The 23,977-nt window shown below is 36.2% G+C and overlaps 3 protein-coding genes and 1 long non-coding RNA gene across 4 annotated transcripts; 3 read left to right on the forward strand and 1 right to left on the reverse strand.

Annotated features, from left to right (window-relative positions):
* Nucleotides 1–1,468: 1,468 nt before the first annotated feature.
* Nucleotides 1,469–4,770, forward strand: LOC147569439 (uncharacterized). The gene is made up of 3 exons (XM_086655930.1): nt 1,469–3,461; nt 3,578–3,668; nt 3,788–4,770. The coding sequence occupies exons 1-3, from the start codon at nt 1,594–1,596 to the stop codon at nt 4,613–4,615; spliced, it is 2,787 nt and encodes a 928-aa protein (XP_086512056.1). The 5' UTR covers nt 1,469–1,593; the 3' UTR covers nt 4,616–4,770.
* Nucleotides 4,771–7,224: 2,454 nt separating this feature from the next.
* On the forward strand, nt 7,225–8,993 carry LOC147569440 (uncharacterized). The gene is made up of 2 exons (XR_015231267.1): nt 7,225–7,333; nt 8,619–8,993. It is a non-coding gene; the product is annotated as an uncharacterized LOC147569440 (long non-coding RNA).
* An 8,792-nt stretch (nt 8,994–17,785) lies between these two features.
* Nucleotides 17,786–18,848, forward strand: LOC147569441 (uncharacterized). Its single transcript, XM_086662724.1, has 5 exons — nt 17,786–17,921; nt 18,015–18,364; nt 18,521–18,529; nt 18,613–18,675; nt 18,783–18,848. The coding sequence occupies exons 1-5, from the start codon at nt 17,786–17,788 to the stop codon at nt 18,846–18,848; spliced, it is 624 nt and encodes a 207-aa protein (XP_086518850.1).
* Nucleotides 18,849–20,248: 1,400 nt separating this feature from the next.
* On the reverse strand, nt 20,249–21,747 carry LOC147569442 (uncharacterized). Its single transcript, XM_086655931.1, has one exon. The coding sequence runs from the start codon at nt 21,454–21,456 to the stop codon at nt 20,437–20,439; it is 1,020 nt and encodes a 339-aa protein (XP_086512057.1). The 5' UTR covers nt 21,457–21,747; the 3' UTR covers nt 20,249–20,436.
* Nucleotides 21,748–23,977: the final 2,230 nt, after the last annotated feature.

A 23,977-nucleotide genomic window follows, 5' to 3' on the forward strand; every position in this document is an offset into this window, starting at 1 on the left:
CTTGAAACTAAAACTATAAACAAACACCACAAAAGAGTTATTATAAGTTTCTTCCATACTTTCATTACTCCCTTAATGACTTTCTTGAATGATATTGTTTTTGTTGTAAAGATGAAGATGTAGAAAGGGTAGACAATGGTGGAAATGAAGATGAGAAATACGATAACCAACCCGAACGAAAGAATATCATTACTCCTATTTCCAAGAGCTAGGTTCATCATCCTACCAAAAACCTCCATGTTTATGCTTTTTCGTTCTCCAAAATTCTACGAGTTTATGAGAGAACACGTAATTAATAGTACTAATTTGATTGTTGTAGGAAACTAATTTAAATGAATGGATTAAGGCTAACATGCTTGAGAGTACTAGTTTTAATTTAAGAGAGATTAATTAAATAGAAGACTTTGGTAGACTTTCACTATTGAAAAGTATGGTAAACTTAAACTAATGAACATGGATATCACATTATAAACTTAATAATAAGTTTCTTGGGAAGAATTATATCATTACATCATGGGTTATACTCACAATTATGGAATGAAGTCATTACAAATATAGCCTTTGGGTCACGGACTAACAGTTGACCGCGTTGACCGTCGACGAAAACTAACTACCGTTTCAATTCACCCGAAATTACTGTTTTACCCTAACTCTTAAATATAAATTACCAAATAACCTAACCTAATTCCGTTATCTTGACGGAATGAATCCGACGGCCTGGATTCGTTCTGAATGGACGGTGAGGATCAAAACAAAAAATCGGGGGTTTTCTTAATCTATTTCCCGCGACAGAATTGGGGATTTCACTCGATTTGGGGGTTTAGGGTTTGTGCGATTTCACTCGATTTGGGGGTTTAGGGTTCTTGCGATTAGGTCAATTTCCGGCTGGTTACATGTTCGTGCGAGCTTCTCTGTTTACTTCGAAGACAAATCTCTAGGGTTTACAAGGCAGTAAGGTAAGTGTTCATCGAGTTTCATGTGAATTTTTGACCTAATTTCCATTTCTATTTAGAACTGTTCCAAAATTTCGAACTTTACCATGTTTACCATGTTTGTAACCTAATTTCCATATGAATGATTAACCTAATTTCTATTTAGATTGACCTAATGATTACCATGTAACACTACCTTACTGCCTTGTCTGTTCCAAAATTACTTCTATTTAGATTGACCTAATTTCTATTTAGAACTGTTCCAAAATTACTTCTATGTTTGTAACAATTACCTTTAGGCTTGTCTGTCATCCATGTTTGTAACACTTACCATACTTGAAAGGTTTAGTAACTTAGTAATTTTGAAACACTTTCACTGTTTTACCTTACTGCCTAATTTCAAAATTACTTCTATGTTTGTAACACTTACCTTACTGCCTTGTAATCCCATTTACCTTACTGTCATCCATGTTTGTAACACTTACCATACTTGAAAAGGTTTAGTAACTTAGTAATTTTGAAACACTTTCACTGTTTTCCATGTTTGTAACTTTGAAATTCTGTCACTGTGCTTTTGTATTGTTTATTATGTGTGGTTGTGAATGTGGTTGTAAGTTTCAATGCTTTTGTATTGTTATATCATGAATAACTTTGCAGAAAAATGGTGGGGTCTACCTCAAAAGAAACAGTAAACAATAAGGGTTTGGGTAAACAAAGCAAAAGAAAGGGCAAGAGCATTGACTATGTGTCTGAGGAAGAGTTAGATTGGCTTCCTATCATAGATTTTGCTAAAAGGTGTGAAGATCAAGTTGCTAGAAGAGGTTCACATACAAATGTGTTAGATAGTGGTGTTGAAGATGATGAAGATGATGGTATTGAACCTGAGGAGGAATACCATTCTGGAAGAAGTAGTGATGGTGAAGAATCTGTTCCCACAGATGCAGATGATGAAGATGAGTACATAGGAGGAGATTCTGATAGAGAAGATTTGTTTAATGAAGACTTTGTGAGTAGATCACAAGATGTGTATGATGAGGGAACACATGACACAGACACAGACACAGAGACAGATGAGTTATTCATTGGTATGGAATGGCAGAGTGTGACCCACTGTAGAAATTTTATAAGAGCTTACTCCATCTCAAAGAAGTTTGTGACAGCTCAAGTAAGGAATCACAGAACTCAACAAGAGTATAAGTGTAAAGATAAAGACTGTGAGTGGAGAGTGTATTGCTCTGTACTGCCAGACCAACAAACCTTTAGGCTTAGGACTGGTGTTTTAAGACACACTTGTAAAGGGCTTAGGGATTTAAAAAATCCCATGGCAAACAGCAAGTGGGTGGCAGATAAGATACTTGAAGATCTGAGGGAAAACATTGAGCATAAACCCAAAGACATCAGAAAGATCATCTTGAGAAGGCATCATGTAAGGATCTCATATTGGACAGCTTGGTTGGCTAGGCACAAATGCATGGAGAAGATCTTGGGTAGTTTTGAGGAGTCTTACAGGATGGCACCAGAATGTTGTATGCAGGTACTTCTGTCAAACCCTGGTTCAATAGCCTCCTGTAGCAGAGATGACAGAACTGAGCAGTTCAAAGCTATGTGTATTGCCTATAAAGCAAGTTTAGATGGATTTGTTAGGGGTTGTAGGCCTATTTTAGGTTTAGATGGTTGTTTTTTGAAGGGGAAGTATCAGGGTATGTGTCTTAGCATAATGTCACTTGATGCTAACAATGGTATGTTTCCTATTGCTATTTATATATGCAAGAATGAATGCAGAGAGACATGGACTACATTTCTTATGACTGTAGCTGGTTATCTGAAGCTACATCCAAAACCCCTAACAATCATTTCTGACAGACAAAAGGGTTTGATTGAGTCAGTAAATGATGTGTTTGGTGAGGTGAATCATTTCCACAGATTCTGCTTCAGACATATGTATAAGAACTTTAAGAGATATCACCCTGGTTCAAACCTTGAGACTATTACTTGGTTGGCTGCAAAGACTTATAGCAAAAGTGAGTTCAAGAAACAAATGGAAGAGCTAGAGAAGGCAAAGAAAGAAGCAAGGCAATGGATGGACAGAGAACACCCATCTCAATGGGCAAGATCACATTTTGATACAACATCAAAATGTGATCACATTACTAACAACTTCTCAGAGTCTTTCAACTCTTGGATTCTTGAGCAAAGAGCTAAACCAATATGTAAGTTTGTGGATGCATATCAGTGTATGGTAATGAGATTGTTTTATGAGAGGAAAATGAAGGGGAGACAGTGGGATGTGAATGATATGGTTCCTAGAGTGAAGAAGGTTATAAATGCTCATAAGAAGAATTACCACTTGTATCAGACTGAGCCATCCACAGAGACAAAATGGAAAGTTGATGATTACAAGGAGATGTCATGGAAGGTTGACCTGCAAGAGATGACATGTACTTGTTGTGCTTGGCAAGTGTCTGGAATCCCATGTGTTCATGCTATTGCAGTGATTCTTCCAAATTATGGTCTTTCTAATGTTATGAAGTAAGTTTGAATTTATAATATCATTGTTCTTAATATGTTGTTTCTAATGTTATGAAGTAAGTTTGAATTTATAGACTTAGTGGTTGTTCTTAATATGTTGTTTCTTGTTTTGACAGGTATGTGGATGAATCACACACTGTGAGTGCATATAGGAGAAGCTACCAGGATCACATTGAACCATTAAACCATACATCAGAATGGGGAGAGGTAATCATTTGCATCTTATCTTATGTTATAACTCTTACTCTATTGTGTACTCATTTGCATCTTATCTTATGTTATAACTCTTACTCTATTGTGTACTCACTTTAAGGTTACTTGTGTAGCCAACATACAATGTGAAGCCACCACCCCTTGTAAGACCAGTAGGAAGACCAAGAACTCAGAGAAGAAGAGACAGAGATGAGCAAAATGGAGTTGTAAGAGATAGGAAAATGTGTGGAAAGTGTAAAGAATATGGTCACAACAGGAGTACTTGTAAAGGTGCACCAGCTAATACAGTTTCAGCTGCTGGAACTGGTCCATATGAAGGCCCACATATAAGGAATCAGACTAGACAAGTTAATGGTGAATCTAGTGGTAGAGGAAGGGGCAGTGGCAGAGGTTTGAGCAGGGGCAGTGGCACAGGTATGACTAGAGGAGTTGGTTCAGATGGGATTGCTAGGGGCAGTGGCAGAGGTTTGAGTAGAGGAGTTGGTTCAGTTGGGATTGGTAGGGGCAGTGGTCCAGTTGAGTTGAGTAGGGGCAGTGGTCCAGTTGAGATGGGTAGGGGCAGTGGTCCAGTTGAGATGGGTAGGGGCAGTGGTTCAGTTGGAATGGGTAGGGGCAGTGGTTCAGTTGGATTGAGTAGAGGAAGGGGAGTGGTTCAAGGAAGGGGAGTTGGTTCAGTTGGTTTGAGTAGGGGAAGGGGAGTTGGTTTAGTTGGTTTGAGTAGGGGCAGTGGATCAGTTGGTAGAGGTAATGCTATTGAGTCAGTTGAACCATCTCAAACCTTCACCCAGACAACTCAAGAGTCTCAGATCACACAACAATCACAGATATCACAAGGGAATCAAAACAAAAAACAAAAGTTGGCTCTTGTGCGCAGAAGTGGAAGAATTGGTTTCAGAAGTAATCCTGCTCTGAATGGGAAGACATTTGTCATTGATGACTAAATGGGTATGTACTCCAAAACTTGCCTAAGTATTTTGTGTAGTTAATGGTTTCTTGATGGTTGTTTTTTGAAATGGGATGTTATGTTACTATGGTCACAATGGTTTCTTTCATGTTAGTATTTCAATGGATGTTGATGTTATAACTTTTGAATGCATTTTGATACTGATGTTATAACTTTTGAAGTAATATTGATGTTATAACTTTTGAATGCATTTTGATACTAATGTTATAACTTTTGAAGTAATATTGATGTTAGAACTTTTGAATGCATTTTCATATTGTAGTTCATAACATATTCATTTGTTTTGATTTTTCAATACATCTTCAAGCCACATAAATCCAGAGCATGATGGTTTAGTGCATGAAAAAAACTTCTTTCCATAGCTATGAGCTCTGCCACTAGTTCCTAGTTTCATTTCTGCATTACATGAATTTCTAACACATCTAGTAAGCAAAATATGACAATTACTTCCATGATGTTCAAATGAGTTACAGTAGCAGCACTTGGGCATCTTTGACTTGTTCATATTCCTCACATAATTCATCCATATGTAGACTTGGTGTTTGCATGCCTTTCCCTCTCAACAAGGATTGTTGCTTGGTGGTTGCCTCATGTTTGGCAATTGCATCTGCCAACCACTCAAACTTTTCACACTTTTCACATCTCACAAACTTTTTCCCTTCATTTTCATGTGAATGTGATATCCCTATATGCATCATACCCTTGCATCCTTGTTTAGGACATGGGCATCCATCCCATGGGCAGTCTCTTGCTTTATGATCATCATCACCACAATAGTAGCATTTTGAGAATGAAGATGACCCATTTGCATTTGCAAGAGCTTCATCTAACCATTGGAATCCATCACATGAAGGAAATTGACATTTTAGGTATTTTTTTCCCTTAACAAGTGTTCCTTCAAATTGCAATAGCATTCTAATACCAGGGCATCCTCTCTTGGAGCACTTAGAGTACATCCAACAACAGGAAATTGCAGAATGTGAAGCTTGATCACACAATTGACATATCTGAAAATTAAGTATAAATTAGGCATTGGTACATCTGTTTGTGCATAATGTTAGTATTTGGGTCAAAAATGGCAGAAAAAATAAAACTTACCAATTGCTTCTTTGATTCCATATTTGTTATTTCTCTCTTAACTCCAATTGATGTTGATGTTGATGTTGATGTTAGCAGACTCCTAACTTGAAGAAAAAAAAACACAATTTACTTGTTGAAATTAGATGATGAGATTGAGGTATGAATAAGAGGGAAGAAGAGTATTTAAAAGATTTGGGAAAAAACGGTATGATTTGTGAGTAATCTGGATCGTTCATTTGGACGATCCAGATCAATTTCAAAAAACGGTCACATGACGTCAGCAGACGACCGTTAACTCGTCAGCGTGACGCCGTTAGCGTTTTTGAATTGAAACGGTAGTTAGTTTTCGTCGACGGTCAACGCGGTCAACTGTTAGTCCGTGACCCAAAGGCTATAACGGACAAACTTGTGACCTAAACACTAATGCCGGTACTTATCCTTGACCCAAACGCTAAATACCCCATTAATTAATATCTAAACATTATACTTACACAATTTTTAGTTGTGAACGGGTTGAATTGTAGTCTTCTTAAACCAACCTAGTTTGCTATTGACCTCTTTTGTAAACTAGTGAATCCCACTTTCACAAAGCCCAATTCTATAAACAAAAAAAGATATGGGAGTATGAAATTTTGGCGCGACAAAATCCAAATCTAACGGCAGAATTTGAAGCCACCTTCTCTCAATGGACCATGTGAAATCCGGCCGTTGGATCTTCAGTCACTTTTTTATTCTTATCAAGGTCAATCGAACCAAGCATTTGAAAACTCATATATGTATCTTTTACTCTTTTCTCTCTATCTCCCTCATCCAAGGAAAGTAGAGTGTCGTCTGCCTCCTGGAGAGACTTGAAGAAAGATATGTGACAAGGTGAGAGAAAAATGGCTAGAGGGTGAAATTTGTACATATCATGATCTATAGTCTATCTTAAGTGTCAAGTGTGAAAAGTGATTCTCTAAATGGTCTCTTTTCTTATTTGGTCATTTGAGAGACACTACCAAACAATATTTTCCAATGCAACACTCAAGAGAAACGGTAAATCTTATATTTTTTACTATAAAACTAATTGATTTACTTATGTGACACTTAGAGGTCCTCAAGAGGACACTCTGAATTTAGAGTGTCCTCTTAAGGATCTCTGAAATAACTACATTCACCTCATTATAGAGATCCAAGTTAAGTTTCGCATTAGAGATGGTTTATAAAGGAGGGAGAGTCTAAAGGCACCTCCAAAATTGTTGTTGGCGCCTCACAAAAAGGGTTCAACCGTGGTCAAGGGCGGACAACTGTAGGCGCCTCTCTTGGGACTGGCTAGTCTGAGGCCAAATCATTGCCTAAATTGGTTGTCTGAAATTTTGGTTCTCTTTTTTTACAGAAATAATTCTTAGTTGTTTAGGCGCCCCTAAAATACTTTCTTGTCCTTCAAGAAAGGTGTGTGTTTCTTTCCTAAGAAGAGGATAGTCATAGATTGGTAGTAAAGCCCTAAAACCCTAACTCAATTTCATCATCTGTACCTGAACAACCAATTTGGGAGCAAAATAATAATGGGCGAATCAGGAGTCGGAGGAGGGGTCGTCGTCGGAGGAGGATACTCGGCGGAGTTCATGATTAAAAGGTATATACAATCGACTTTAAGAAGTTCAGAATTAATAGATAGATTAACAGAATTTACTAGATTCTTCTTAGAGAATGAACAAGAGATTTACACAGAAGAACACAAAAACAAGTGTAGTGAGATGGTGAGAGAGATTAATGATTCGGTTGCGACAACAGAACATGTGAGACAGATGATGATAACAACTGTGGAGACGACGACTGATAAGGAGACGATACAAAAAAAAGATGATCCAATTGGTCTTCTTCTTGAAGAGGGTTTTGCTAGTCGTCATACAATGTATATGAAATTCAATATAATGAAAACAACTCGAACCCAACTGTGGAACCTACGGAACCGCAAGAGAGCAGCCGAAGAAAAAAAATTAGTAGTAAATCCACATATCGTACCTAGGTTTGGCAAAGTTTATCAATATAAGAAATTTTAGGGATAATTTATTAAGTTTTTTTTTTTTTTTTTTTTTTTTTTTTTTTTTTTTTTTTATAATTATTATGGGATTTCTTAGTTCTTCTTTTGGTGTGTTGATTTACTTGTGAATTAACAAATGTTACTCATAATATAATAATTTATTGCTTCACTAGATGGGATAATAATTCCTCCGTTGATGTTTTGTATGGCTATGCTCAAGTTTCTTCTCTGTTAGCCACATTAGGTTGGTGCGGAACGATTGATTGTTGGCGGATAGGAGGCAAAGGTCGTTGTTGTGGTTGTTGGGGTGCTGCTATAGTAGACACCTCTTGCTGTTGAGGTTGTTGTTGTGGTGGTGCGGCTACTTGTAGTGGTGGTGGTGCTACTACTGGTGGTGGTAGTAGTACTGCTATTGGTGGTGGTAGTAGTACTGCTATTGGTGGTGGTGCAGCTGCTTCTACTGCTAGCGGTGGTGGTGTAATTCGTTTGTCTTCTAGAAATGAGGCCAATAGGGTTGTAATCATCATCATGGTGGTAGTCAGACCTAGTTCTTTTATTTCCTTGAGTGGTTCCCTTGCTTGCAGGACGCCAGGCTTGAGGGTAGTGGTTGGAAACATGACGTCTAGGTCATTGTTTTATACCTCTTATGATTCTAAGGGGGCGTAGTCATTCACGACTTCATGTTTATTGCTCACTAGAGTAGACACTGGTTGGACAGCCGATAACTCCCTCCAAGTTGCTGTCTATACTACAAGTCCCGACTAGTTAAACCTAATCTTTCCCTTACATGCAAAAAAAAGAGACTCTTACAAGAGAGTGATTAGGAGAGTCACAGTTTACAAAGAAGCTCATTATGTCCTCTTTTAATTGCATTCAGGGTTAATCCACGTTATGTCCATGACGTATACATTACGGTTCACTCAAAGGTCCCAATCCACGTTCAAGTTGAAGTCTGAGGGTTAATCTGACAGGCTAGCCTTTCTTGAGAAGAGCACATAAGAAGTTGAGTTACATACAATAAAGATAGGCGTTTGTGAAGGTTTCGTCAGCATCATGAACTCCATGTATATCGGACAAATCCCTTGTTATAAAGCTAGTTGTATATCGGACAAATCCCTTATAAAGCTAGTCTGTCTTACTCTTTCCCTGTTTGGGCATCAAAGGAAGTTCATGTAAGAAGTCGAAACTCATCTGTACATGAATTCAATTTAGAACAGCACAATAAGATATGAGCAGAAACATTAAGACTTTACTCAGTTTGTAAAAGCAAATATGGTGCCAGAAGGACGGCAGGGGCTCAGTTAGGATAGCCATGAAAAATCACTTCTGGTGAAGACTAGTCCATGGGTATTCACATTTCTTTATGAAGTTTAAATTATAAGAATTTGGACTTTACTTTCTATGCATTTATCTTTACATTAGAAATCCATTTTTACTCCTTCAATCCATCAATTTCATTCTCATTATGAACATAAATCTTGAGATCGATAGAATTTCTGTATCCACGACTAGGCCAAGAAACGGTTCCACCATTATTGATAAAGAAGTGATCTTGAGATCTCTTAACTCCGTTGGGAAAGTAATTAGACGAACTTAAGGATTGATCGAAGGTTCTAGTGAGGAAGAATGTGGTAGCAACTCCAACATTTCCAATGCCACAAAGGAATTCTCTCTCATGCTTATTTCTGATAATTTTGTCATGCTTATTTTTTTCAGAAATCAACTACGTTAGTCGTTCATGAAATTGATATATCACGAAGATGTAATAAGCACGATAACAACCTAAGCTAAATCAAAGAAATGAAAGAGACCTAAAGCCCAACAAGATGAAAGAAGCATGAACTCTGACAAATTTATTAGTATATTATTTATACTTATAATAAACCAACTGGGCAACCAGTTGTTGGCATCATGCTTATCTTTTATAACCGCCTTCTATTATAATATGTTTTGCAAAACCGAAAATTAATTCCGTCCAGGTCTAACAATGTTAAATTTGTGATCACCCAATTTATAATCCTTTGGCAATGGGTAGAACCAGTTGACAATAGGTGAAGGGGAATTAGACATTATATTCTTGGTGACCCAACTCTGATATTATAGTCTTCTATTATATTCTTGTTAAATTTGTGAACCAAAATTTGAGACAACTGTAGGCGCCTCTCTTCGGACTGGCTAGTCTGGACCGTTGATAAAACCACGGTCCAGATCATTACCTACGGAGGGGGAAAACGAAAAGAAATAAAATAACGGGGACTAAACTTAAATGAAATCGCTGGTTTCCTTCTCTCGCGCCAGCTGGGCAAAATGGTTGACGTGGCGTAACCACGTCAGCCATCTGCCCAGCGTCTGTACAGCTTGTCGGTCTCCCTATCATTTTTGAAAAACTAACTACTTCTAAAGGTATCGCCCGCCACACATTGGTCGGACAACACATAACTCTCGTTGCTATCTAGAATACAAGTCCCAACTAGTTAAACCTAATCTTTCTCATATATGCAGAATTTCCCAAGATATAGAGATGGAACCAAAGGGACTCTTAGAAGCTAGTGAGATTAGGAGAGTCGAAGGATTTGAAACTTAAGTAGGAAACAAAGTAGACAACTCTCTTATGATCTGTTAACTTATTTTATATTTTGGGCTAACTATTATAAAATATGATGAACTTTCATTATAATTCAACTAACAATTTAGAATAACTACAATGTGAGTGTCACTGCAAACTCAAAAACCACAACAAACTACCTAAATTAACTTTAATTTCTTTCCGGATTTAGACTTTCCTGACCTGAATGTTATGTGTCGATTGAAACCGCCAGATTGGTTGTTTGCTGCTCTGTAGTAGAGCAACCTCTTCCCCTTCCTTAACCATCCCTTGCTTCTAAACACAGAAAACAACAGATGATGATTCTTATACCCAATTTAATGGAGTACTTAAAATGTTGATTAAACGCCTTGTAAGCTCAACATTGTTTGTAAAAAAAATTTGTTATAACGGAAACAGCATGTAAAGTTAACGTAGTCGGTGCTGCAAAGTGTCATAATAAACAAAAAAAAGTGCTACTTTGATCTCCATGGACTACTTTTGCATCTTTAACAAAGGAAACAACATAGGAATCGACTTTGTTGTCCGCTCCAAACTTTATGTCATCCCAATCCTTTTCTGCAGCAAAACAGTAAAATAAAAATTTGGCCAGCACAAGAGTGCCCAATTCAATTGAAGCTCGATTTGAGCCTATCAACGATCACACTGTGATAAGAACACAGTAATGTTGCTTTGCATACCATCAACAATCGCCAACTTCAACGTCATTAACAAAATAATCATAATTAACACTGACGCAGGTATCTGTGCCAACCCCTCTTTGAATTGTGAAGGTAAACTCCTGTCCACTGCTCAGCATAACTTTTTGATGGGATCCGTGGTCTCCGTGGCACATATTCATACGAGCAACGTTTATACCAGCCTCAGCTAACTTCCATATCATTTCGCGAGTATTAGTTGAAGGACCAATAGTGCAGACAATCTTTGTCTTACGCCTAATTGTAGTTTTGACCATATGCCTCCTACTGCCGTGTCCCCAAGTTGCTGGAACTCTTGTAGCTGCTGTTGAAACTCCTCAACTCTCTGATTAACAACAGACTACCGGTCAGATAATAAAGAGCGAATAACAACTCTCCTCTAGATATTCATGGTTGGACAACACTACAGCCACCACCACCACCATCCCATTCAAGAAACACAAACCAGAGCTTGATACTGTAATAATTCAAACTTTATATCATACAAATTCAAGAAACGGCAATCTCGTGAAGGAATCGTACAAAACATTCAAAAAAGAAATAACATTAACTTTGAGCTCGATACTAATATCAGTACTGCAAAACCAAAAACATTTTTGGTTGGGCAAGCACAACATTGATGGGCGAAAAAAGAAGTCTCTAGGACAATCAACATAAAGTTCCATACCCACATTAACTGATTTAAATTTCAAAGTATATTTTACTAGAGTAAGTTAATAGGTTCCGTGCCATATCATACCGCAAGAACAAACATCAGAATTCTTGAACCTCTTAAGGTGATTACATCATAGCACAATAAAGATTTTCAGTCAACACAACCAGATCTTTTTGCGGCTAACTCCGTAAACCATAAGATGATAAATTTTAATTCGTTTGCCATTTAGAATTAATGATCGCCTATATTCAACTTAACAACTTATACAAAAATCTAAAATTTCCCAACCAAATTTCATTGATTAGGATATTTAAGCTTTTACCAGCAGAATTTTTTGAAGTTTGCTAAACTATGCATAAATTAGTAATAGTGACTCGAAAGAGTAAGAACACAGAAGATCAACGAAGCTAAAGGAAAATGTTTTAATCAAAAGAATTCTATTTACACAAAGTAATGACAGTTCGATACCAAAAAAATTAGAGCCATTGTACAATTTCTGATTTTTCAATGGCGAAGCAAAGTTTGGAGCCCTTCTCAGGAGGTAATCTGAAGCACCAGATATGTACTTTATGGGTTTGCCCTTTCAGTCCCAATCTCTTAACAAAAGAATTCCAGTTACTAGTAAATACATGTTTGTTCAGAGATTTCCAAAATTTAAATTGAAGATGAGATGTTCCTCCTTCTGAATCCACCACCATTACATCCAGTCCTTCCTTGTCTCCATCATACATTTTCTTCTTCTCTGTTGTGGTTAAGTAATATTTCCATGCTTTACAAGATGGGAAAAAGAATCTCCCTTGTTGTGCTTTCGTATCGCTATTCTCAAGTATCTTCTCTGTCACCCACATTAGGTTGGTGCCGTTGTTTCTAGCGATTAATTTTTGGATTACAGCAGGCACTTCCCGTGGTGGTGGTTGTCGCGGGGCTGCTATTCGAATTCGTCGCTGTTGTCTGCGTGCATCTATTCGAATTGGTGGTGCTGTTATAGTAGGCGTCTTTTGTGGCTGTGGTTGTGGTGGAGCCGCTGCTACTTGTAGTGGTACTGCTGCTACTTGTAGTTGCACTGCTAGTACTTGTAGTGGTAGTGCAGCTAATTTTGGTGCTAGTAGTGGTGGTGGTGGTGTAGTTCTTCTCCGCTTGGATCTTGGTCTTCGAGGAATCACGCGAATACGGTCGAAATAATCATCATGGTCGTAATTAGACCTACTTCTTTTATTCCGTTGAGTGGTTCCCTTGCTTGCAGGTTGGCCGACTTGAGTATAGTGAATGGAAACATGAGGTCTATGTCTTTTTTTAATACCTCTAACCGTTCCAAGTTCTTCCCACTCTGTAATTTCAGAGATGACAGTAGTACGTTTTTTTATTTCTTCAACGTTAATACTGTTAATGAAATTAGCATCAACAGGAATTTTTTCGATTTCGGGTCTTCTTATTTCCAATTCTGCAATACTCATATATCCATACATCAACTTTGCAATTCTTACTTGTTCATGATAAACCTTTGAAGCAACAATTTCAGCATTTATATAATCAGAACCCTTGAGTGCATCAGAAACCTTAGAACCCTTGAGTGCATCAGAAACCTTAGAACCCTTCATCGCATTAGAAACCTTAGAACCCATAATCAAATCAGAACCCTTAATCGAATCAGAACCCTTAATAGAATCAGAACCCATTCTTCAAAAACTTCTTCTTCTTCTTCTGAACTTTTGGCTAATCTTCTTCTTGAATCTTGATAGAGCAAAGCAAAGGAATAGAGATAGTTCTTTTACTATTGTGATGCCTCCTCAACTAACTCATTTTGTTTATATATAGAAAAACCTCTTGAAACCCTAATAATTCAGCTTGAAAACTATTTGGACAACTTCTTTTTCAAGTTTATTTCTATCTCTAGGGTTTGTGGTTTCTAAAAATTTAGTAATTGGATGTTAATCAGAATTGAGAGTGAAGATTATTCTTTCGATTTAAACTCTACCGGTCAGTTTTCTTTTCTTGATCGTGTGGGTTTGAAACACCCACTCATAGCTTGCTTCAGTTCATATCAGCCGTTAAAATCACACGCAATTTAACTCGGCTTTTCTTCAACCGTTCGATTAGAAGAGTACAACATTTACAATTTTACACAAATGACCCCTATCTTTATCACCTTTCTCCAATATATCCTCTTCTATCTTTACTGTGTTCTATTTCTATGTTTTGTAGCAACAAGAGTGTGGAATAAGAATCCAACAATTTTCAAAATAGTCCACTTAATAGACAATATTATATTCATATAAAATAATTCTAGTTTATTTTATGCTCAAGAAATAAGAAAAATATTTTGGTATATTTTATGCAATAATAATTCTATTTTTGAAAGAAAAAAAATTCAAGTTCGAATCAATTCCATATAATGTAAAGAAAAATGAAGTAATTTTTTTTCAATATATTTCATAAACTTTACGCGTAATTTGCATACCCAGAACTAGTAGTCGCAAAGTAATTGTAAAAGTTGTCTATAAAAAACGTTCGGAAAGGGCAAGATAAGTAGGATCTACTAAGAAGTATATGTACTTTATGAGTTTTCAAAAGTGCAAAATGACCCAATAATTGAGGTTGGACACAAGCCGAATGGTGATGTGGCTGGGTCCAATTGGTCAAACCATGGAGAGAGATAAATGAACTGGCCAATTAGAGCCGCCCACATTGTCTTGTTCTTCAGATCGATAACGGTGAGTGTATATAAAATTTCTCTATGTAAAAGTGAATTTGAGCCCCTTGGGTTGCAAATACAGTCTTGTATATGGGCTAGGGTATAGCCCGTGCCCGTAGAGCACGGAAATTTCTATATTATGTTATACAAAATTATCGAATATTTTGGTCTTATACACATATCGAAGTAATAAAAATATATTAAAAATAATAACAGAGATTATATTTAGTTGTTTGAAGGGAGAAAAGAGGAAAGAGAGAAAAATAGCTAGAGAGTTTATAGAGAGTGAGTAGTTATTCTCACTTTTCCACCTTCATCCTTTAAAAATCTGTTAAAAAGAAGGGTCGTGATTTACATAAAAGAATTGGAGGACCCAGATTTATAAACCAAAGTTATGACATGCCACCAGAACCTATGCCATTTGTTATATAGATGATTTACATCTGAATTAACCAATGTTCTATATACATTACCCTTTATAATTTTGCTATTAGTCAGATTCCGTCCTTTATTCCTTTCAATGCTTACAAACTGTTACTCTGATCAGTGGTGTTTTCAACACCCAAACAGTATGTGTATCGGAAGCTAGGGTTATATCACTTCGTACGGTATCTGTATCTTCACCACCCATACAGTGCGAGTATCGGTCGGATGAATTTTGCACTATTTTTCTAGAGGATGCAGACTCTATGATGGGTGTACTCTTCTTAGACATTCTATCTCCATAAAAACATAAAATCCTAACTACTGCCAAACATATTGCCCGCTAGACACTGGTTAGACAGCCTATAACTCCGTCCCTATCTATAATAGATTACAAGTCCCAACTAGTTAAACCTAACCTTTCACTCATATGTAGAATTTCCCAAGATATAGATGGAATTACCAAAGAGATAGAAGCTTGTTCCAATCCTGATTGTACTTCAGACAATCGACTCTTAATTTAGACTTAGTTTACGTCCGACACAAATCAGCCTGAGCCAGTCACTCAGCTAGTCAGCTACGAAAAGAACACTCTGAAATTTGACTTGAATCATAAACCGTGATTACATAACTCATGTAGCTGTTTATTGTGGAAAAAAAATTCAAATATAACACCTAATCCCATTAAAAAGTTTCTACTTAAACACAAACCACAACTTAATACTGTAATAATTCAAACTTTACATCATACAAATTCAGGAAACAGCAATCTCGTGAAGGAATCGTACAAAATATTCAAAAAAGAAATAACATTAACTAAGCAAGATTAGATCCTTACCATAAACACAAAAATGAAATTTTGAAGCTTGAAACAAAATGCAGTTTGGGAGTAAGAGTTAGGGCTTAAAACCTTAGGCACATCTTCAGGTGTGACCGGAAGAACAAATGAAGTTCGTTCCTGTCTTTATTTTGTCAGTTAGACTACAAGAGTTAATTTCTATTTGGCACCCTACTTTGTGACCAGCTTCAAATATGACCCTCAAATTTTTATAAATTCAAATATTGCCCATATTTTCATACAAATGCCATAACTACCCCTCCTATTAAAGTATTTTCAAAATAAAATAAAAAAGAAAACCTAAATTCCACCTCACTTCCCTCTCCACCACTCATCTCTCTCCACGTCACCTCTCTCTCCAACTCACTTCTCTCTCTCTCCACCTCACCAGTCTCTTCTCCGATGAAGGTCGTCGGTCGGATCTCAAGTTTAATAAATACTCAAGATCCTCACCGACTGGATCTTTAATGGGATTAGGGATTATGTCAGTAAAGCATTAGGCACACTTTTACACCCCCCCCCCCCCCCCCAATTTTTGGTATTGAGGTTTCGGTCTCACTTACACAAACACACAGACACCCTTGTCTTCTCTTAAATCCTTGGGCAGACCTGGTTGTATTTGAGCCAGAGGATGGTCTTAAGCGCCGAGGACAATTGTACTGACCCCAAGTTCTGGGCATGAGTGAGTGGTTGGTCTCTTTCAGATTGAACCTTCCTCGTGACTTGATATGAGTTGACACATTGACTTTTGATTTTTTTTTTTCTTGACTTATAGACCATAGTCAATTGATGACTATTTTTTAGACAAATTTTGGGTTTCTAGTCCAAAAATCTACCCCTAAACACACATTTAGTCCACCCTAATATTAATATAGGATTTTAAGCCAAAATAATAATTATAATGGACATTTAGTCCAACTTAGTTAAAGTATGTTTATATGTCAAGATTAAAATGTTTTTCTGTTTATTGATTCTTGTTTTGTTTCATAAATTACCTGTTATTTATTGTTAAAGTTTCATACTTTATTTCATTTTTTTCATACTTTATTTCATTTTTTTTTTATATGTTTTATACATAACACATTATGTATCAACAATGTTTCTTCAAAACGGAAAAGGACTAAAAATCTATTTTTTGAGAAGATTGGACCTTAAACCCCTTTTGAACTTTATTTTGGACTTAAAACCCATGGACCCGTAAACAACAATGATAAACTTATTAGGTTCTCCCAACTATTACATAATCAACTATTACATAATTAGGGATCATATTATTTCATCTGTTGATTTAATTGAGAAAATGGCTAAAAGTGTATTCGACTACTTCATCTTATTTTGCTGTTTAAATTCAATATCATAGGTTTACATTTCAATATAAACAAGTAAAGACATTAGAAGCTCTGGTTTCATATATGACAAAGAAATCAAGAGCTATGATCAAGTCAAGAAATATGATATCCATTTTGTTTTGTGTTTTTTTGTTGTTTTTATGATCAAGGGAAAGGAAAATCAAGAGCTATTACATATGATGAGCTTTTGGTACTCTGTAGAGCTATAACCGATCTAGCTAAATTGTTAGCTAACCAATTACACTTCAGGTTGCAAAAAGAGAACGCCATACTTGTGAAAGATTCCTTTCTCTTCAATATATGATAGTATGGCCTGCAACGTCCATTGCGTATTGGAATTTCCCTTTTATAGATGCGAAATAATGTTCTCGTTGTCTACTTATATTATTAGCTTGTCGATGTGAAGAATCGTGGCCCATTATAATTAGTTTAACTAACTTTTAAACTAATTAAGCTACTCCTAATTACATTATTAGACTAAAGAAAATAAACTTCTTTATTACACTCTGCTTACACCTTTATGCTCAAACAGTCTCCCCTCAAACTAATAGTGCCTACTAATAGTGCAAGGCAGGAATAAATTTGTCCTTGAAACCTTGAAGAACAGATTGAGAAAGACCCTTTAAAGACATCAACAAGTTGAGTAGAAGAAGCAACATGTGCAAGACTGAGTGTACCAACAGTAACCAGATCCCTTATGAAATGGTAATCAATTTCAATGTGTTTAGTCCTGGCATTAAACACCCAATTAGATGCTAACTGTAGAAACACCTGGCATGAACCAATGAGTTGGGATTATAGACAACCCATGGGTGGTGACAAGAATAAGGTGACGTGTGACTTGTGTGGATTGACCACAAATGGAGGAATTAATAGGCATAAGCAACATCTTGTCGGTGGCTATAGAGATGTAAGAGCATGTTCTAAGGTGACTAAAGTTGTGCAAAAATTGATACAAAAGTATATGACCAATTGAAAGAAAAAGATATAAGAAAAGACTCGGTTGAGGATAGGTCAAATTGATGGGGTCAATATTTATAAATCACCTAATGCACCTTATGAGGTTGATGAGGAGTTAGAAGATGATTACATAGATTTAGAGGATACCCAAGGTACAGGTAGTGGTGGAAGTGGGTCGGGGACACCAACTAGTATGATGACTCCAAAACCACCTAAGACACATGGTCAAATGGATAGTTATCTCAAACCAAACCTCACAAAGTTAGTACAACATCCTATTGATAATGTGCATACGAGGAGAAAAATAGACAATGAAACTAAGTATATAGCTGGTTCTTTTTATGATAACGGGACAACTTTTAATGTAATCAAAAGTCTTAGTTTTGCCATGATGATTGAAACGGTTAGACAGTTTGTTCCGAGTTTAAAAATCTCTACTTATCATGAGTTGAGAGTTCATCTTTTGGTCAAAGCAGCAATGCCACCAAGACATGGATAGATACATTTAAACCCATTTGGATTTCTTATGGGTGTACTATTATGACTGATGGACGAACAGATGGAAAAGGTAGGTGCCTCATCATTTTTCTAGTGAATTGTCCAAAAGAAAATGTCTTTCTGAGATCACTTGATGGTTTTGAACATGTAAAGGATGCAAAACTCATCTTCAAACTATTGACTGAAGTCATTGAGGAAGTGGGTCCCGAGAATGTGGTTCAAATAAGAGTTTAACCCTTCGTTTACTTCGCACACCTTAATGTCTACAAGTCTTTATCATGTATATCTTAGTTCTTATTTTGACATATTTGACTTGATTGTAGGTTGTAACAGATAATGCATCAAATTACAAGCTTGCAGGAAAGTTGTTGATGGAAGAGAAGAAATAAAATCTCTATTGGATCCATGTACAACACACTGTGTGAATCTCATGTGTCAAGATGTATCAAACATAGCTAGGGTTCACAAAGTTGTACGAGATTGTAGGTATATTGTTGTATTCATGTACAACCGCAATCAAGTGTTGCATATGACAAACTAAAATTCAAACTTCTTCTTTGTTCTTTCTTCCATCCCAAGATTCAGGAATACAAAACTCCAAAATTAATCTTGAATTTTTACCAAATCTTATACGGAATATGTTTTTTATATCCAAATCACTACAACTAAAATCCTTATTCTTACTCAACCTTCAACAACAACAACTACTACGAATCAAGTAATAAGTATTGTCACAATCTCTTGCTTCGTAGCTTTATTCAACAACCAACATTCGACATTCTAAGAGGTAATTATTAAATACTCTCTTTATATATTTATATATGTTTGATATTTATAATAAAGTACATATATATGATTTAGCAAAATCTAAATATTTTCTCTCGCATATTTGTTTGTAATATACTTAGTTTTCAAACTTCAAAGTTGAAGACTCAAGCTGATGCACTTATCATCTTAACAAAAAAAAAAAAGCTGATGCACTTATCTCATCAAAGAAAAGCCGATACACTTGATAAGTTTTTTAAGTAAGATAGAGACAAGAATAATGAAAATATTGAAGAGGATGTTACCGATGATAACAACGCGAATGAGGATGATATGAATGATAATCTCAATCAATCTATGCATGATAACACAAGCGATAAAGACCTCGCTCACGAAGGAAATGGTCCTTTAAATATTTTTTATCCGGACAATATTCAAGTGATTGTAATTATCACCAATTTTTCTTAAATAAACGTAATAAAAATATTCACGATGCTTATAAGTTTTTGCTATAGAAGTTTACAATTTGCTATAATTGAAGGGGTCACATTTTGTAATCTCCCTCCAGCCACCAAAAATTCAAGCCCGGCCCTGTGAAGAGATATTATAAGTGCACATGTGTGGTAGGGGGAAGAAAAAAAATACTATATTTAATTTTGGATCCTTCAACTTCTTGTCTTATTTATTTATGCCACCTGTTTCTTTGTGCACATACCAAAGTTGATTGCTCATATGTCTGGCCACCTTAGAATTTTGGGGGCCCTTTTAAAACTTGTCTTCAGTTTTAGAAAAGCTTTCAGCAAAAAAAAGTTTAAGAAAAGCTCACCAACAAAAGAGAGAGATCTTTCAACAAAAAAAAAAACAAAAGAGAGAGAGATATGGAGGAATAAGATCAATGGATAGACAAAGAGATTACTAAAATAATCAAGGTTGGAGATATATGCATGATATAGTAATATGAGTTTTTAATCACTTGATTAATAAATTTTCTCAAAAAAAAAAACTATCTTACTGATAATGTAACTTCCAAAACATAATCACCAACTTTATCATATAAATTCCATATACAACTTCTCATTGTTCTTCAAAACAAACTTCAATTATAAAATTAACCATTACATAATAACTTACATAATCACATCATAGATCTAGGTTTAGATAGAAAGAGGAAATAAAACACTAAAACTCCATCCTTTTTACAACTACCCAAAATCAAACAGGAGGTATCTGACCTAACTGAACATCTTTATCTCCACCCATCCTCACATAAGAAAGCTCAAGATGCTCAGCCAAACCAGACCTATCAATACTCTCATGGTGATAAGCTTTACAGACAAAGTATAAAACAGTTTGGGTCACGAGTGAAAGAAGAACCAAAACTACCAAGAACAAGTAACAAAAAATCCCTAAAAACACTTTCCCTACCAGCTTCACTGCTTCCCCTCCATTAACAACCACTACAACAAAAAGTACTAATAACCCAAGAAAACAGATCCCAATCTTGACAAAAACTGCAGAAGAAACCCATATCTTACCCTTAATCAAGTTCTTACTTTTCTTCAATGCTTTAAACCCATAATTATTTTCCAAAACTGAAATCACACAAGCTAAATTCCAAACTAAACACATATAGATCAACCCAATCAAGTAAAGAAACCCAATAATTAGGGCAACAATCACGTACACAGTTGTACGATTTGAACTTTCACCACTTCCAAGAATAATAATGGCAAGTAAATATAAAACCCCAAATGTGATTAATGAGTAAATAACCACAGTGACGAAAATACATAAGAAAGTAACAATCAATCTTTTCCAAACTTTAGGAACAACTTTCATGATATTTCTGAAAGAAATTTCTTTATGGGTATAGATTGAAGCAACAGTATAGATCACAGCAGAAGTTGAAAGAAGAGAGAAGATCAAGAGTAATATTGAGTAAATTCCTCTGATTATCCATAAAGCAATCCTCTGAGATGAAATTCTACTATGAATCTTAGAGTAAAGAGAAGTTCCTGTTTGAATCACAACTAGGGTATTTTTATTATGATTGATTTTGGTGTGTATGAAGTTGGTAATTTGGACTTCAGATAAGTAAATGATGGATAAAGGAAGAATTAGGGCTAGGGTTAGTTGAATAAAAATCTTCTTCCAAGAAGCTACAATCTTGAATGATTCTTTGTAGATACCAAAAACACCCAAGGATTGAAGTTGATCTGGGTTACTTTCCATGGCAGCAATTTCTAGTGAGAGAAAGTAAAGAAGATTAATTTGATGATGTTTTGAAGGAACTGATAGAAGAAAGAGAGATTTTATAAAGGGGATGAAACGATGAAGATGCAATTTTTTTGTTAGATGATAATCTAACGGTTATTAGTGGAGCCAAACTATGATCCAACCGTTGAAAATGAAGAAGGATATTTTGTGTGAAGTTTGTTTATTTTGACCAGAATTGAAGTCCCTTTTACTCGTCGAAAAGAACTTTGGTTGACCTACTTGCTGTCTAGTGGACGCGTCAAAAGCGTGTGAGTAAGTAGGTGTGCAGTGAAAAGACTTTATGGTGGTAGTTTAGGGAAAGCGCCACTAGTGGGTTTTAAAGGCGGCTCCTTCAACTTTGTCTTGAAAGAGAGACGCCATTAAAATGCAACGGGATCGGTTTAATAACTTTCCAAATATATGGTACACTTTTAGGGTGGCGCTGGCTTGAATCTTTTAATCTCTTAAGAGGAGCACCACATTCCGTCTCACCAGCACCGACGTAGAGTTATTTTACAACACACCCTCCCAAAACTACATCACTAGGGAAGGGTGTTTAATCTCTTAAGAGGAGCACCACATTCCGTCTCACCATCGACGTGGGGTTGTTTTACAACACACCCTCCCAAACTACATCACAGTAGAGCGAATCCTGCTGATAACGTTTATAGGATGGTACAGACCAGTCTTCTGGCTACTAGCGATACTGTCCGATTTGGCACCGCTGGTCCTCACAGTTTTAAAAGGCACCACTAAGGAAGGGTGCTTAACCTCTTAAGAGGAGCACCACACTCTGTCTCACCACCGATGTGAGATTGCTTAATTTACAACTGATACAAACTTTTTGGGTGAAAAATATAATTTTTTTCCCCTAGTATTCACCACTTATTCTCTGCATCCTCACACATGATGGCAACTGATCAATTTTTTTTCCTGTTTTTCTCGCTCGCACCACTACTACTGATTGGCCGAGTACCACCACATCTGATTCTCTTTGTCTCTCCATCTCTTTTCTGACGAAGGGAAGAGTTTCCTTCGTCGGACCTCGCGTTTGGTTTGGGGATAATCTCGCTCTCTGTATTATGTTTGTTTAGAGAATTTTTCCTAAACTAGAACACGTTATAATTTGGGGCTTCCCCTAAATCAAACGAGTTTCCTACGGAGTAGTGGGCCATTTCATTGGATAGAGAGAGAATAGTGGTGGTGAAAGGAGGAGAGGAGAAATAAGAAGATGTGAATTGTCCACCACTTTTTGGTATAGTTGTAGGACATCCGTCTTAAGCTCATGAGGTCTTCGGTTCGAGTCACGGCGGAAGCAGTTTATCGCCAAGATTTATCCCTGTAACTTAGACACTAAATAAAGTAAATGTTGTCGGACTTCAGATTCTTTGTTGTCGGACTTTAGGCCTCTCTAATTATTAGTTTAACCTAAGCGGTTATTGTGCTTATCACATCTTAATGATGAATCAATGTCTTGTAACGACTAACGTAGATCGTAGTCGATTTCTTACAAGAAGATGTGAATTTATCTTAACCTTTTTTGCCTGGGAGAAAAAAATATAAACTGTGTATCCGTCAGTACAAAAATGTTAGTCAGACGTTAACAATTGGCTGAGTTCTCATAAAATTGGGTCCAAATAATTTGATGTTTTTTTTTTTGGTTGCGGCTTCGGGGAATAAAGAAAACTCACCGGGGAATAAAGACATGTTCATTTTCAGTCCAAAAAAGAGTTCTTTTGATTTATGCCCCTAAATCTTCATCTCCTTCTCTCATCCTCTCTCTCTCTCTTGCTCGTCCTCTCCTTCAACTTATAAACCCTAGTTGAAAATAACGACGGAACCAAATAAAAGATCTAGAACTAGTTTTGATTGAAGAAGCCAAAATAACCCTAGACCCAAGAAGCTCAAACAACCCTCTACTGCAATTCATAAGATAACATCAAAATACATATATTAGATCATGCTATCTAAATATGAACTACTAGAAATTAAGGAAAGAAAGGGTGAAAATTTGCAAAACCTAAACAAGAAGAAGCAAAAAATCTAGAAGGATTTCTTAACAAATCTCAACTAGAATTTAGAAGTAGTTAATATATACATACATAGGCAAAAAAGAACTGGATCTGGTAAGTAAAACCTAGATCTCCCATAAACCCTAATTTTATTCAATTGAATCTTCTTTTCGAACCAATAACCTAAATCTTCGAATTGTTAATGATAAAATTTAGTCGGATCCATAAGCTATAACAACACAATCACCACACTCAAAATCAAACAAGACTATAGGAGTTAAGATTTGATCGAAACCACCATAGTCACAACACTTAAACTAATGAAAGTTACTTTCAATATATGAATTTGGTTCTTGGATCTGTGGAGGATCGAGCAAAGGAGTTAATACGAGAATTACAAAACATATGTACAGCCCAATGTTCGATTATGTTAAGGGGTTTAAAATGAGAGAGATAGAGAGGACGAGCTAGAGAGAGAGGATGAG

This window comes from Eschscholzia californica, unplaced genomic scaffold (genome assembly GCF_041429995.1).
Source record: "Eschscholzia californica isolate CP2 unplaced genomic scaffold, dmEscCali1.0.p SCAF_1, whole genome shotgun sequence".
Classification (NCBI taxonomy): domain Eukaryota; kingdom Viridiplantae; phylum Streptophyta; class Magnoliopsida; order Ranunculales; family Papaveraceae; genus Eschscholzia; species Eschscholzia californica.

Coding starts and splice junctions, on each gene's coding strand:
- LOC147569441 (XM_086662724.1), top strand. CDS start 17,786: ATGAGTTGGGATTATAGACAACCCATGGGTGGTGACAAGAATAAGGTG. Junction 17,922..18,014: donor CTATAGAGATGTAAGAGCAT/GTTCTAAGGTGA, acceptor GGTTGAGGATAG/GTCAAATTGATGGGGTCAAT. Junction 18,676..18,782: donor AAGTGGGTCCCGAGAATGTG/GTTCAAATAAGA, acceptor ACTTGATTGTAG/GTTGTAACAGATAATGCATC.
- LOC147569442 (XM_086655931.1), bottom strand. CDS start 21,456: ATGGAAAGTAACCCAGATCAACTTCAATCCTTGGGTGTTTTTGGTATC.
- LOC147569439 (XM_086655930.1), top strand. CDS start 1,594: ATGGTGGGGTCTACCTCAAAAGAAACAGTAAACAATAAGGGTTTGGGT. Junction 3,462..3,577: donor GGTCTTTCTAATGTTATGAA/GTAAGTTTGAAT, acceptor TTGTTTTGACAG/GTATGTGGATGAATCACACA. Junction 3,669..3,787: donor ATACATCAGAATGGGGAGAG/GTAATCATTTGC, acceptor TTACTTGTGTAG/CCAACATACAATGTGAAGCC.